The sequence below is a fragment of the Mobula birostris genome, chromosome 8 (genome assembly GCF_030028105.1).
Source record: "Mobula birostris isolate sMobBir1 chromosome 8, sMobBir1.hap1, whole genome shotgun sequence".
NCBI lineage: Eukaryota > Metazoa > Chordata > Chondrichthyes > Myliobatiformes > Myliobatidae > Mobula > Mobula birostris.
Genome location: NC_092377.1, coordinates 92942954 through 92958408, shown reverse-complemented (window position 1 = coordinate 92958408; position 15455 = coordinate 92942954). Strand labels below are relative to the sequence as shown.

The 15455-nt window shown below is 41.7% G+C and overlaps 1 protein-coding gene across 5 annotated transcripts in view; it reads right to left on the bottom strand.

Annotated features, from left to right (window-relative positions):
• The window catches only part of entpd6 (ectonucleoside triphosphate diphosphohydrolase 6), a 77488-nt gene that overhangs the window by 10722 nt on the left and 51311 nt on the right, over positions 1-15455 (bottom strand). For all 5 annotated transcript variants that reach the window (XM_072265666.1, XM_072265668.1, XM_072265664.1 and 2 more), the window contains 2 exons: positions 6041-6120; positions 3895-3959 (listed from right to left, as the gene is read on the bottom strand). In XM_072265666.1, the coding sequence (XP_072121767.1) occupies positions 3895-3959; positions 6041-6120 (145 nt within the window). The remainder of the gene's footprint in view (positions 1-3894; positions 3960-6040; positions 6121-15455) is intronic.

Sequence of the window (15455 nt, the reverse complement as noted above, 5' to 3'; positions counted from 1 at the left end):
AGTGCAATTCTGACTGCTACACTATAGCAAAGATATGAAGGCTTTGGAGTGGGTGCAGAGGAGGATGTTACCTGTCTTGGAGTATAGTAGCTATAAGGAGAGGTTAGACAAACTTGTATCAGAATCAGAATTAATATCACTAGTGTAGATTGTGAAATTTGTTGCTTTGCAGCAGCAATACATAGTAATAAAAGCTACAAATTACAATAAGTATATATAATGGAGGTCACCTTTTGAAAGTGTCCTGGATGCTAGGGAGGCTAGTGCCCATGATGGAGCTGGCTAACTTTACAAATTTCTGCAGCTTTTTCCGATCCTATGCAGTGGCCCCTCCATATCAGACGGTGATGTAACCAGATAGAATGCTCTCCATGGACCATCTTTACAAATTTGCAAGCGTCTTTGGTGACGTACCAAATCTTCTGAAACTCCTAATTAAATATAGCCACTGTCAGCCTTCTTTGTAATTGCATCAATATGTTGGGCTCAGGATAGATCCTCAGAGATGTTGACACCCAAGAACTTGAACCCTTTCCACTGCTGATCCCTCAATGAGGACTGGTGTGTGTTCATTTGACTTCCCCTCCTGACGTCCATAATCAAATCCTTGGTCTTACTCATGTTACTGCAACACCACTCAAATAGCTGATCTACCTCACTCCTGTACGTTTCCTCATCACCACCTAAAACTCTGCCAACAATAATTATCTTGTCAGCAGATTTGTAGATGATGTTTCAGCCGTGCATAGTCACAAAGTCATGGGTCTAGAGAGAGTAGAGCAGTCAGTTAAGCACATATCCTTGAGGTGCGCCAGTGTTGACTGTCAGTGAGGAGGAAATATTATTTCCGATTCACTCAGACTGTAGTCTCCCGGTGAGGAAGTCCAGATCCACCTGCAGAGGGAGGATCAGAGTCCCAGGCTTTGGAGCTTTTTGATTGGAACAGAGAGTATAATTATGTTGAATGCTGAGTTGTAGTCAATTAACAGCAGCCTGAGCTAAGTAATATTATTGCCCAGGTGATCGAAGGCAGGGGGGAGATCCAGTGTAATTGCATCCACTGTAGACCTATTGTGGCGATAGACAAATTGCAACAGGTTCAGGTCCTTACTTAGGCAGGAATTGATTCTGGCCATGATCAACCTCCCAAAGCAATTGATAATAACTGATGTTAGTGCAACTGGATGATAGTCATTGAGGGAACTCACTGTGCTCTTTTAGGGCACTGGTATGATTGTTGCTCCTTTTAAGCAGGTGGGAATCTCAGACTGATGCAGTGATAGAATTAACATTCTTGCCAGTTGATTATAGAGTTTTTCCAGAGGTTTTCAGAGCCCTATCAGGTACACAATCAGGGCATGATACTGTGCGATGGTTCACCCTCTTGAAAGATGTTCTGACGTCGGCCTCCAAGACAGAGATCACAGGGTCACCAGCTGCTGCAGGGATTCATGTAGATAGTTTATTCTCCCTTTTAAAGCGTGCATAAAAGCCACTGAGCTCATCTGGGAATGAAGCATCAGAGCCATTCATGATGTTAGAGATGTTATTGCATACTGGAGGCAGAGGGGTGAATTGATAGATGTCTATAGGATTATGAGAGATATAGACAAGTTTGATAGTCAGAGATGTTTTCCTAGGGTGGAAGTGTCAAGCACTAGAGGTCATTGGTTTAACGTGAAAGGGGAAAATCTAATGTTTTGTTTACACAAATAGTGGTAGGTAGTGGGAATGTGCTGCCAGGAGAGCGGGTAGAAGAAGATGTGATAGCAACGCTTAAGAGGCATTTAGACAGGCAGGAAATAGAGGGATAATAGACCACGTGCAGGCAGATGGGATTAGCTAGATTGGCACAATGATATTGTGGGCTTTACTGTTCTATATACAGGATGACAGACTGAAACCTGAAATAGTACAATACTACTCACCCGTGGTGTCTATTCCCAGCTAACCTGTCCAGTCTACACTCAGTGGCCATTTTATTAGGTACGCCTGCTCATTAATGCAAATGTCTAATCAGTCAATCATGTAGCAGCAACTCAATGCATAAAAGCATACAGACATGGTCAGGAGGTTCAGTTGTTGTTCAGACGGAACATCAGAATGGGGAAGAAATGCAATCTAACTGACTTTGACTGTGGAATGATTGTTAGTACAAGACAAGGTGGTTTACGTATTTTAGAAATTTCCTGGGATTTTTATGCACAAGTCTCTAAGGCGAAAATGCCTTCTTAATGAGAGAGGTCGAAGGAAAATGGTCAGACTAGTTCAGACAGTAACTCAAATACCAACTGTAGTGTGCAGAAGAGCATCTCAGAATGCAAAACGTGTCGAAATTTGAAGTGGGTAAGCTACAGCAGCAGAGCAGATGACCAGACTGAGTTCCACTCCTGTTCCTAATAAAGTGGCCACTGCGTGTAGAGTGAACTCAGATTCATGCAACTTTAGTTACAAAAATACAAGCTATTTATAACACAGAATTCAAGCCACAAAACAGGTTCTGTAGTCAGGTTGGCGCTCATTGTTTCCACTGCCCAGCTGAGCTGTGGAGGTGATTTGCAGTAACAGGATTGTACACGCATAAGGTTTGATTTACAATCACTGAAGGAAAACATTCTTGAGCTCTGATTTATGTTTTGCTGCTGAGCTTGGATTTCATTCATCCATGATTTACCTTGAGAAGGAAGTCCTCAGCCTTCAGTCATGATACACTGCAGTCTGCACGTGAAGGCATTCCTACAATGCTCTTTGATAAGGAGTCCCAGGATTTTCACCTGGGGATGATGAAGAAACAGCAATGTATGTCCAAGTTAGAACTTAGAGGAGGTGGGGTTCCCACCAACATACATGCCCTTAATTCATGCGCGAGTCCTGGCCCAGTGATTTGGTCCAAGGTGGGAGGAGGAAAGGCAGAATTACTTAAAGGTTTACGATTAGCCTTATTTGTCACATGTACATCAAAACATACCGTGAAATGCATCATTTGCATTAAAGCAAATCAGCAACAACTGTGCTGGGGGTGCATCAAGTGTTGCCGTGCTTCCAGCACCAACACAGCACTCCCAAAACTCATTAACCCTAACTGTATGTCTTTCTGGAATGTGGGGGGAAACCGCAGCACCCAGAGGAAACCCATGTGGTCACGGGGACAACATACAAGCTCCATGCAGAGAGCGATGGGAACTGAAGTTTAATCTGTGATCACTAATGCTGTAAAGCAATGAACTAACCATTACGCTAACTTGGTAGAGACCTGGGTCTGCAGCGTCCTGCTTGCCTTCCAGTGGACTCATTCAATTAGTTCAAGGGCTGTGGATATTGGCGTTTTCTGACCAGCTCTAGGTACACCTGTACCATGTAGATAGCTAAGAGTCAACTACTTTGATGGATCTAGAGTCACAAATCAGCCAAACTGGGTAAGGAAACGGATTCCATTCCCTAAAGGTCAGTGAAACAGATAAATTTCCCCTTTCCTCTCCAGCCCCGGTGAAGGGTCTCAGACAAAAACATCAACTGGTTACTTCTCTCCATAGTTGCTGCCTGACCTGCTCCAGCATTTTGTGTGTATTCCTCAAGAGATGAATTTATGACAGTCCAGCAGTTTTGAGCTTACTATTATCAACACCAGCTTTTATTTCAGATATAAATACCATAATAAACAGATTTAATTACTCAAAACTTAAATTTCCCCAGAGCCAGTGAGATTTGAACTGATGCTTTTGGATCACCAGGCAGACACTGGGTTGCTAATCCAGCAATTCAACCATTATGCCACTATGTTGGGTAACAGTCTCCTGAGTCCTTTACAAAGCTAAATACAGCACAATGTAACAAGTGAGAAGAAAGATATCCTCCTTGAGGCAGAAAAAACTATGACCTGTTATGTCAACTTACTTGGTCTACCTTCAGTTCCTCCTAAAATCGCCAATCTCGCTGACATCAGCCCAAGCCCCAAGTAACTGAAAATTGAAAACAATATTAGTGAAAATTGAAATAAAGGTCATCAGCATAAATATAAACTCTTCCTGTGTTAAAGCTGGCTATAGGAAGCTACAAAGAGGCACATAATTATGGAATTTGGCTGAACATCTTATTCAAATAGATCACAATCGTGAAAAGTTATGCGCTCAGTAATTGTTAGTCTAAAGGAGCTTGAATTAATTAGGAACTATTATTTAGCAATAATTTCTCATTGTGAAAATCATAATTATTACTTTTAATATTACTAAAGCATGGGAAAAGTAAATCCAAAATAAAAGAAACCAAATGATCATTTTTATAGCCATCTCGTACAAGCTAGCTTGTTGGAGCAGACAGTTCCATTTTCTTTGCTCTCCTCAAGTACTCATTCACTTCCCATTTCAGAATTTTAGGTTCTCCTTACCCCGAACAAATTTTCAACTGCAAATTGTCCAACATCTGAATTCTTGCATGATTAGGCTTCCCTTTACAAATAGTTATTACACAAACGCTGAAAAGAATACTAACGTTAGAGGCAGCAAGTAGAAAACAAGTACATTTCTTTGAAGGCTGATGCAAAAAGCTTGGGCTTGCTGCAAACCATCTTTCTTCCAGTCCTCTTCCTCAGAATTCCCCCTTTGTTGGCTGATCTTTTGTGCACATTCCTCTGGTCAAGACCCAACACTCTATTTTCAGAGCTGAATTTGGGATGATGTTTCAGGAATTGGCAGTGGAATGCTACATTAAGGCAATGGATGGAGCTGATTCAAGCAGCAATTGCGAACACATGGCAAAAGGAATTCTCTGGCACTGATGATGACCTGCTGTTCAATAGTTACCCTGCTAAGAACAAGAGGAACCACAGCCAAGCACGTGCACTAACTGTTTGAACCTAAGGATCAGCTAAAAAGCTGTAACGCAAAATTACCATCTGCGGGATTATGACTGATCATCTCCAAGTCAGAAACACACCTGAAGTGTTGCCTGGAGCTGACAGACAGATTGCAAATTAGGGATTGAAAAGCATGTCATGAGTGGGATATTTGGAATACACATGCAACATACTTTATGGAGAATATTAAACAGATTGAATCTTCATTGGCAAAGCAGTTCTACTTTTCAAACAAGACTTCTGCTGTTGTGACATGGTACAGAATGGGATTATAATGAAATTGGCATCAGTGAACTGAGAAATCTTAGACTTTTTCCACTTGGATAACTATCATCATCATCATGTGCCCTGTCATATGACGTAGGCAATCGTGGTCTTCTATCTGTATCGAGAATATTCTTGGCAATTTTTTCTACAGAAGTGGTTTGCCATTGCCTTCTTCTCAGCAGTGTCTTTACAAGATGGGTGACCCCAGCCATTATCAATGCTATTCAGATTATCTGCCTGGCATCAGTGGTCGCATAACCAGGGCTTGATGTGCACCAGCTGCTCATACGACCATCTACCAGCTGCTCCCATGGCTTCACGTGACCCTGATCAGGGAGCTAAGCAGGTTCTACACCTTGCCCAATAGTGACCTGCAGGCTAGCGGAGGGAAAGGGTGCCTTACACCTCCTTCGGTAGAGACGCATCTCCACCCCGCCACCCAAATGATAACCATAGTTCCATAAAATCTCAAAATATTTCTTTACACTGATACTGGTTTAATAAGAGGAAGAACCACATTGGTACTTTTATTATCTAATCTGCTTCGAGAGAACAAATGAAACTACATAAAACATAACAAAAATTCTGTTCCTACTTTAACATTGAATTTCGCAGGTTACCTTAACCCAACTCACTTTCTGAATGCTCATATTTAAAAATAATGCTATATTGTGTAGGTTTTCAGTGCATTCTAGCACATCCAGAGGAACCCGAAAACAACCTTACCCATTAACTCATTTGATCTCACCCTATCAGATTTCTTCTACTAATTCCTCCCCCACCTTCTTTGCAACAGAAAATTAACTTTGTTTTTCTCTCTTACCCAGATCTAACAGAGGGAAACATTAACTATATTTCTCTTTGCATCAATGCTGCCTGACCCGCCGAGGGTTTCCAGCATTGTCTGTTTTTGTTACTAACCTGTGTGAGTAAAGTGTGAAAGTGCTATTGAACATCTGAATTGAGGTAATATAATCAACAGGAGAGGTCTGGAGTGTCATCTGGAGAAGAAACAGAAAGACATATTCAAAAGCCGCTGTTCCAAAAAGGAGATTAAAATCTGAATAACTATCCTTAAGACATCTTAAAATTACACAAAATGACTGGAAAAAAGATCAGTGTTAAATAACACACTCCCACAGCGTATCCAATTAAATACTTTTGAAATACATTCATTTTTAGACAAACAAATGCAGCAATATATGTTTTGCCTGGATTCACAATTAAACAAATAACTTGATAAATATTTCTTGCCAAGAGAAACCTGTTTCTCAGGTTTTCTAATCTACTGAAGGCAAGGAATCCCATATGGACATTCAACAATATAGCAACTCAGTCAGTTTGTAATCAAGAGGACATAGATAAAAGTTGAGAGGTAGGAGGATTGAAGTGGATATGAGGAAGAATTTCCACTTCCCTTCCCCCCCTCATGTAGACAGCTGTTGGAATCTGGAACGTGCTGCCTGAGATGTTGGTGGAGGTTGGTACTTACGCAACATTTAAACAGCATTTAGACAACCCATTTGAATCGCCACAGCACAGTAGGCTACAGGCCAAATACAGGAAAACAGAACAAGTAGTGACCAGTATAATGGTTGGCATTTCTATGGTATCTGGGCTGTATGACTCTTTTCTTCCATAGTCGGCAACAGTTGACAACCCTCCCCGGCACTGCTGGTCAGAGTCTTCGCCCAGGTGTTTTTAACAATGGTGTCACTCCTCTGGCTCTACAAAACTGAGACATGAGTTGGCTTACATGTGGTTTTAATCCCTGCAGAAAGAGAAACACTCTACAGATGCTCATTGATAAAACATGGAAGGGTAAACTGCAATAGGATCAAGCAGATGGACTGTGGACACTTGGTGAGTCTGCAAGTCGGAGGCCTGATGGCACATCCAGAAGTCGGAGGTTCGATGCCTGCAAGTCCAGGCCATGGACTGGTTTGTCCTGGGGTTAGAGACCTGAGAGAGAGAAAAGGGGCTTGTTTTGTTGTTCTGCTGGTTTTCTGCTGAACATTATTGGCATGCTATGTTGGCGCCGGAATGTGTGATGACACTTGCGGGCTACCCCAGCACATCCTTAGGTTGTGTTGGTTGTTAAGCAAATGACGCATTTCACTATATGTCTTGATGTAAGTGTGTTAAGAGAAATGAATCTGAATCTATGACTCTAAGAGCTTCAGCGTAAGTAGGTCATGGACGAGTTGGGAGTGTTGTCAACAGAAACCAGTTGAGGTGTTCACACTGTAATTCAGACCCAGGTACAATTAAACGACTGAACGTTGTGACGTTACCACGTGATAACTGGTGATTGTAATTTTATGCGAATGTTGGCAATGAACAGGATGTATACATGCAAGGCAGCAGAAAAATGGTGCAAATATATATGCATGTTAAGTGATTAATTGATAAAACATCTTGTTTTTAGAGAATCTTCTCAAAGTGTGCATTATCAGCAAGAACACAAGAGATTCTGCAGATGCTAGACAATAAGACATCTGCTTTCAACATCAGGTTAGTTATTTTCCCAGTGCAATCTAATTAGATCCAATTTACAAAGCTAAGCAAAATGAAGTTAATTTGTTAAATTTTTTTTTTGGTGTCTTCACTGCCAAGGCCAACATTTAAATTGAATCCCTAGATTCCTGCGGTGAGCCATCACTTTGATCTGCTGTGATACTTTTAGTGAACATATTCCCACAGCAGTGCTGAGAGGAGGGAGTTCCAGGATTTGGACACATCAGCCATAAAATAGCAGTGATATATTCAGAATAGTGTAAAACCTGGATCTCAACCTGCTGGTGGTGTTCCTGTTCACCTGCTGTCCCTGACTTCCTTGGTAGATTACGTGTATCCTTCGTTAACTTTCTGTCAGTGAGTCATTCAAATGGGAGAGTATTGTACAGCAGACAAGTCCCTCGACATTCATGTCCTGAATTAACATTCGGTATGCAAGTGACTTGGATACCGAATGTTAATCCAACACTGGACTTGGAGGTGGATGGTCGTGCCGGGTCCCAACCTGGGCAGCAGCAGTATCTGTGCGAAAGAAAGCCTGGCAGTCTACTTCCGTATCTTGCTATGAAAGCCCTGTTGTTAACTACACTATCCATGGGGTCACCATGACGGCACTCAATAACAACAACGCATATATCCTTATTTTCTGGAAATAGAGCAATAACAGCTTTGAAGAGGTCACCTCTTCTAAACTGTGTTACTGTGGAGTAAATACAAACCAATAAGTTATTGACACTACTGGTGTCCCAGCTGACGATCAGCTCTAATCCAACATACAACACCCTTTTCACCACCACCCTCACTCCCAAAGACCAACTCAGCAGCATCAATAGTTGTTCCCATCATACACTATTTGATTTCTGTGGTATCTTTCACAGATTCAAAAGAAGTGACTTGAAATTTCACTTCATGAAATTTCAAGGAACTTAACACTAGCCTTTACAAACACTTTTTTGCATATTAATGAGTTTTCTGCACATTGAGTAGTGATCTTTGACAGAAATACAGCCATTCTGCAGTAAGCTCACTTGACCGTACAATCTCAACCAGGCTGATTTCAACAGAGCACATCATAATTGGTTAGAAAATTTAAATCTAAAGGAATACCAAAATGCAATATAATCTTCTGTTCATAAAATAATCTTTTGATCTTTGCAAGGTAATGGCAACTTTTCCTCACAGATCAAATGGATATTGCTGAATAAATTTGTCAGGGCGACAGCAACAAAACACTGAACTGGAATTATGTTTGTACCAATCAAAACTTCCATAATATTGAGCAAGGCAATCCTCAAGATTCTACCTTAGTAAACGTTTTCTTTGTTGTACTGAAAGCTGTGCCCAATAGATGGCAGCAGAGCCTGGTAATACTTCATTACAATGAGAACAGTAATAATTTTCATTGAATGAAATACACTATTTGTGCAAATTTATACAGTGAAATTAAACTAACAATTTTAATAGTGCCAAATGAACACACTTATACCTTGAATAAATATCAAATATTGTCAGCACAGGGAAGAACAGAAATAAATTAGAGTTATCATAAATTCTTACAATACCAAGAAAGTATTGAGATACAAGTTTTTCCATTTTCAGTGTGTATGTTCTTTTGAGAATTAAAAACTATGGGCTGAAACATTCCTCCACCCTCTCCTTTTCTGGTGCACTGGTTTCTGATATGGGACAGCTTAAAATTACATTATTTTCCAATCCCTCCTCGGCTTCACCCTTCCCAAACTCTAACTTTGGCCAGACTTAGAACTCAGAACTTTAAACTTCCTGCACATGTGGAGCCTTGAGCATCCTTGTATTAACATCGTAACCCTGGCTATCCTGAAATCCTAAAGTGATGCATTAACATATTTCTTCTGAAATAAAATGCTTGTGTAGTCTGGGTTGATTTTTAGTTTTCCTAGCTCCCAACCAACCCAAGATTTTTTAGTCTGTTAAAAGGAGACTCATTAATGTATCAGTTCCCGCTTTGAAGAACGTGACCTGTCTTATTAACTTATCTACTCCGAAGGACATTGAGTGAACATGTAATAGCATAATATGGCTTGAACCACATGTCCCCTAATCAAACCAAAGAGTTCCTTAAAATATACACAGGGAGATTTGCATTTTTGAGTATTATGTGGAGTAAACGGGCAAACTAACTTCAAATCAGAGAGCAACAACAAACAATAATTCGACAATCAACGTCAAGCAGCAACCTTTTAACTATGACAGCGATCAAGATTTTAAAGGCAGAGTCTCGAGGCAGTTTATCTGAGTGAAGGAGCGACCAATCAGCAAGAGGCAGTGTGTAAAAAGGGCTACCTGTCAGTCAGGTCCACGTTCAGGATTTAAAAAGCAGAGCTTCGCGGCAGTTTTCTCTGAGTTGGACAATCAACCTCAGGGGTGCGTAAAAAGAACAACCTTTTAACCAGGACGGTGATCAAGATTTTAAAGGCAGAGTCTCGCAGCAGTTTCTCTGAGTTGAGGAGCGACCAATCAGCAAGAGGGATTCAATAGAAGGGGCCGATAAAAATAACTCAAGTGCGAGCAGAGTGGCCATTCTTTTGAGCGTGCCAGTCTTTGGAGTGGCTTTGGCTCATCAGGCTTAGGCGAGGTAAAGTATCCTGTAAGCTATTCTCTCTGTTCTGATTTGTTTGTTCCTTATCTGTTAGGCCAAGTAGTTTAGTGAGAATGGCGCCAGGGGCAGTGTTCCGTCTTGTGTGTGGGATGTACATCAAGCTGCAGCTCCTCAGAAAATATTTCAAGAAACTAGAGCTGCAGCTCGATGACCTTCAACTCATACAGGAAAATGAGGTGATACACAGGAGCTACAAGGGTGTAGTCACCCCTAAATTGCAGGAGACAGGGTGACTGTGAGAAGGAGGGGAAGTGCACAGCCAGTGCAGAGTACGCCTGTGGCCGTTCCCCTCAATAATAATTATACAACTTCTGATAATATTGAGGGGGAATGAACTACCAATAGGGAGCCACAGTTACCGGGTCTCTGGTACTGAGTCTGGTGCTGTGGCTCAGAAAAGCAGAGAGGTGAAGAGGTCTGCAGTACTGAGATTCCTTAGTCAGAGGAACAGAGACGAGGTTCTTTGGGCACGATAGGGACACCTGGATGGCATGTTGCCTCCCTGGTGCCAGGATCAGGGATGTCTCTGATCCGATCCATGGCATCTTAAGGGCAAGGGTGAGCAGCCAGAAGTCTTGGTACATATTGGCACCAATGACATAGATAGACAAGAGGTGAGGAGGTCCTGGAGAGAGATTTTAGAAAGCTAGATAGAAAGTTGAGAAACACGATCTCCAGGATAGTAATCTCTGGATTGCTCTCTGTGCCTTGTATCTGTGAGGGTAAGAATAGGACAATTTGGCAGGTGAATGTGTGGCTGATGAACTGGTGCAAGGGGCAGGGGTACAGATTTATGGATCATTGGGATCTCTCCTGGGGACGGTACAACTTGTACAAAAAGGTCAGGTTACAACTGAACCCAAGGGGGTCCAATATCCTTGCAGGCACGCAGGCTAGAGTTTTCAGGTGGTTTAAAACTGATCTGGCAGGGTGATGGGAACAGGAGTGATAGTGCTGAAGATGAGGTAGTTGGTTTACAGAACGGTGAGAATGTGTAATGATAGGGTAAAACTGCAGTCAACAGGATGAGTTGCAATGTAAAAAGCAGACAAAATGGAAAACGGTGAATACAGGACTGAGGGTGTTGCATTTGAATGCACACAGTACATGGAATGAGGTAGATGAACTTGTAGAACAGTTACCGATTGGCAGGTATGATGTTGTAGGCATCACTGAATCACGGCTGAAAGAAGATTATAGCTGGGAGCATAATGTCCAAGGGTACACATTGTATCAAAAGGACAGGAAGAAGGCAGAAAGGGTGGTGTTGTTCTGTTGGTAAAAAATAAATCAAATCATTAGAAAGAGGTGACATAGGGTTGGAAGGTGTTGAATCATTTTGGACAGAGTTACGGAACTGCAAAGGTAAAAAGACCCTGATGGGACTTATATACAGACCCCCAAATGGTAATAAGGATGTGGGCTACAAAATACAAAGGGAAATAGAAAATCTATGCTAAAAGGACAATGTTACAATAGTCAAGGGGGAATTTCAATATGCAGGTAGATTAGGAAAATAAGGCAGGTGCTGAATACCAAGAGAGGGAATTTCTAGAATGCCTACAAGATGGGTTTTTAGAGCAGCTCGTGGTTGAGCCACAAGTGGATAAACTATTCTGGATTGGGTACTGTGCAATGAACTGGAATTGATTAGAGAGCTTAAAGTAAAAGAACTCTTAGGGACAAGTGATCATAATATGATTGAATTCACCGTGAATTTTGAGAAGGAGAAGCTAAAATCAGATGTATCAGTATTACAGTGGAGTAAAGGGAATTACAGAAGCATGAGAGAGGAGCTGGCCAGAATTGATTGGAAAAGGACATTGGCAGGGTTAACGGCAGAGCAGCAGTAGCCGAATTTCTGGAAGCAATTCAGAAGGCACAGGATGTACATATCCCAAAGAGCAAGAAGTATTCTAAAGGCAAGATGACACAACCATGGTTAACAAGAGAAGTCAAAGCCAACATAAAAGCCAAAGAGAAGACATATAATAAAGCAAAAATTAGTGGGAAGTCGAGGAATTGGGAAGCTTTTAAATATCAAAAGAAGGCAACTAAAAAAAGCCATTAAGAAGGTAAAGATGGAGCACAAAAGTAAGCTAGTCAATAATATTTACAAGGATACCAAAAGTTTCTTTAGATACATAAAGACAGGCAATAGTGGATATCAGACCGCTGGAAAACAATGCTGGAGAGGTAGTAATGGGGGACAAGGAAATGGTGGACAAACTGATTAGGTATTTTGCAACGCACGTGAAGTATTTTGCATCAGTCTTTACTGTGGGAGTTACTAGCAGTATGATGAAAGTTCCAGGTGTCAGAGATCATGAAGTGTGTGAAGTTACTATTACTAGAGAGAAGGTTCTTGGGAAACTGAAAGTTCTCAAGGTAGACAAGACACCTAGACCAGAAGGTGTATACTCAAGGGTTCTGAAGGAGGTAGCTGAAGAGATTGTGGAGGCATTAGTAATGATCTTTCAAGAATCACTAGATTCGGGAATAGTTACAGAAGATTGGAAAATTGCAAATGTCAGGAAGGGAGGCAGAATTAGGCCAATTAGTCTGACCTCAGTGGTTGGGAAGATGTTGAAGTCGACTGTTAAGGGTGTGGTTTCAGGGTACTTGGAGGCACATGATAAAATAGGTTGTAGTCGGCATGGTTTCCTCAAGAGAAAAACTTGTCTGTCAAATCTGTTGGAATTCTTTGGAGAAATAACAAGCAGGATAGACAAAGGAAAATCAATTGATGTGGTGTACTTGGATTTTTCAGAAGGCCTTTGACAAGATGCCACACAAGGCTGTTTAACAAGTTAAGATAGCCTCTCTGTAATGTTTCACTGCTAAGGTAATGGTTTCTCTGTAGCAGCAATGTTTGGGTTATGACTAGAGATAACGGGGCTTTGGAATGTGTGCTATCCAATGAGAGGCATGTTGTTCTTTCTTGTGGGTTTGGGAGCAGGGATTTTGCTGTCTTTTGTTGGGGAGAGATGAAGACGGAAGACACAAATGGAGAGAGCTGGTAGACTGCCAGACAGAGTGGATTTGAAGTGAGGGTCCGAGAGTTGGCTACGCTCAGAGGTTGATGGGGAACAAATGGATGGAACCGTGAGCTCCAACATTGCGCATTAGACTGTTTCATGAGAATGGACCCCTTTTCATTGTTTCTTTACTAACCATATAGTCAAATTAAGAATTACAAAGCTCAATCATTTATTGCATATTGTGTATTGTTTGTTATTTCATGGTATTGATTTGTAACAAGGGAACACATCACGCAGCATCTATCCAAACAAGATTTTGCCGGGGGCTGTCTTCCCCTAGATTAAGCCGCTAGCCGAACCGAGGGTTGCACATAGAATTACAGGAAAGATTCTAGCAAGGATAAGCCAGTGGCTGATTGGCAAGAAGCAAAGAGTGGGAATAAAGGGACCCTTTTCTGGTTGACTGTCGGTGACTAATAGTGTTCCACAGGGCTCTGTGTTGGGACCAATTAGTTTAATGCAGGGGTCCCCAACCTTTTTTGCACTGCGGGCCGGTTTAATATTGACAATATTCTTGCGGACTGGCCGACCCGGTGGGGGGGGGTACCAACGGACAACAGTAGCAGTCAAATACGTTGTGTTTACCCCGAGAAAGACTACAATGCCCATGAAGCCTTGCGCGGGCACCAATGCGCATGCATGTACGTGCCGATTTCTCTTTCTACAAATCATTTTTGGCAATTCTGTTCGGGGGGGGGGGGTGTTAATCCTGACCGGAATATAGATAAGTAGCTAATACACTCAATTTCGTTTCTAAAAGTCTTTATCTAATGAATTTAATATTAAACACACACCGCATATTTTCCTCGCATGAAAATAGTGATAAGTCAATTATCAGGGGAGCTTGAAGTAAGTGTTGAACGAACTTCCGGTAGAAATGGTAGAGGCAGGTTTGATATTATCACTTAAAGAAAAATTGGATAGGTATATGGACAGGAAAGGAATGGAGGGTTATGGGCTGAGTGCAGGGTGGTGGGACTAGATGAGAGTAGCGTTTGGCACAGACTAGAAGGGCAGAGATGGCCTGTTTCCGTGCTGTAATGGTTATATAAGTAAGTCAATAGCATCATAACATTGTATATTAAACACACAGCACATATTTTCCCCGTATGAACATACAAAATTATTGCAACGCACCAATATCGCTGAATCAGTGGGAGCCCTGGGCTTGTTTTCCTGCAATAAGACGGTCCTATCGAGGGGTGATGGGAGACAGCGATACTCGAAGGGGGTTCCTTATGTCCAGTCTATTCTGGTTTAGTTTTTGCTGCATTCATTGCAAAGGCATGTTGGAAATGGAAGCAACGTTTTCAGTACTTACGTGGCTACCTCAGGATATTTAGCCTTGACTTTGATCCAGAATGCCGGCAGAGATGTTATGTCAAACATACTTTTCAGCCCGTCGTCATTTGCAAGCTCCAGGAGTTGATCTCCTTCCTGCGCTGACATGGATGACGCGTGGGTAATGACCTCGCGTGCGTAATGGCTCAACAGTGCATGACAGGGAAGGAGGAAAGGTGCAGCTGACTCTCATATCGTTTCCTCGTGGCCTGGTAGCACATGCTTTGCGGCCCGGTACTGGTCCGCTGCCCAGTGATTGGGGACCGCTGGTTTAATGTTATATGCCAATAATTTGGATGATGGAATTGATGGCTTTGTTGCAAAGTTTGCAGACAATGCAAAGATTGGTAGAGGGGCAGGTAGTTTTGAGGAAGTAGAGAGGCTATAGAAGGACCTAGATTAGGAGAATGGGCAAAGAAATGGCAGATGGAATACAGTGCTAAGGAGTGTATGGACATGCACTTTGGTAGAAGTAGTAAAAGGGTTGACTATTTTCTAAATAGAGAGAAAATACAAAAATCTTGGGCGTCCTTGTGCAGGATTCCCTAAAGCAGCCTTTCTCAACCTTTTAAAATTATTTATCTACAGCTCATGGTATGTTAACTTGATCAGCAAGTTGTAGAGATAATAATCCAAAAATAATTGTCAATGCTCTTTTGAGTAGACAATGAATTTTTAGCCAACCTTTCTTGAAAAAGCAGGTAAAGCTTAGCTTACCTTTCTTGAAATTACCTCCTCCTTTCTTTTTCATAAATTTTAAAAACTCATAAGGCAAACATAACAAATTTCGGTTAATAAC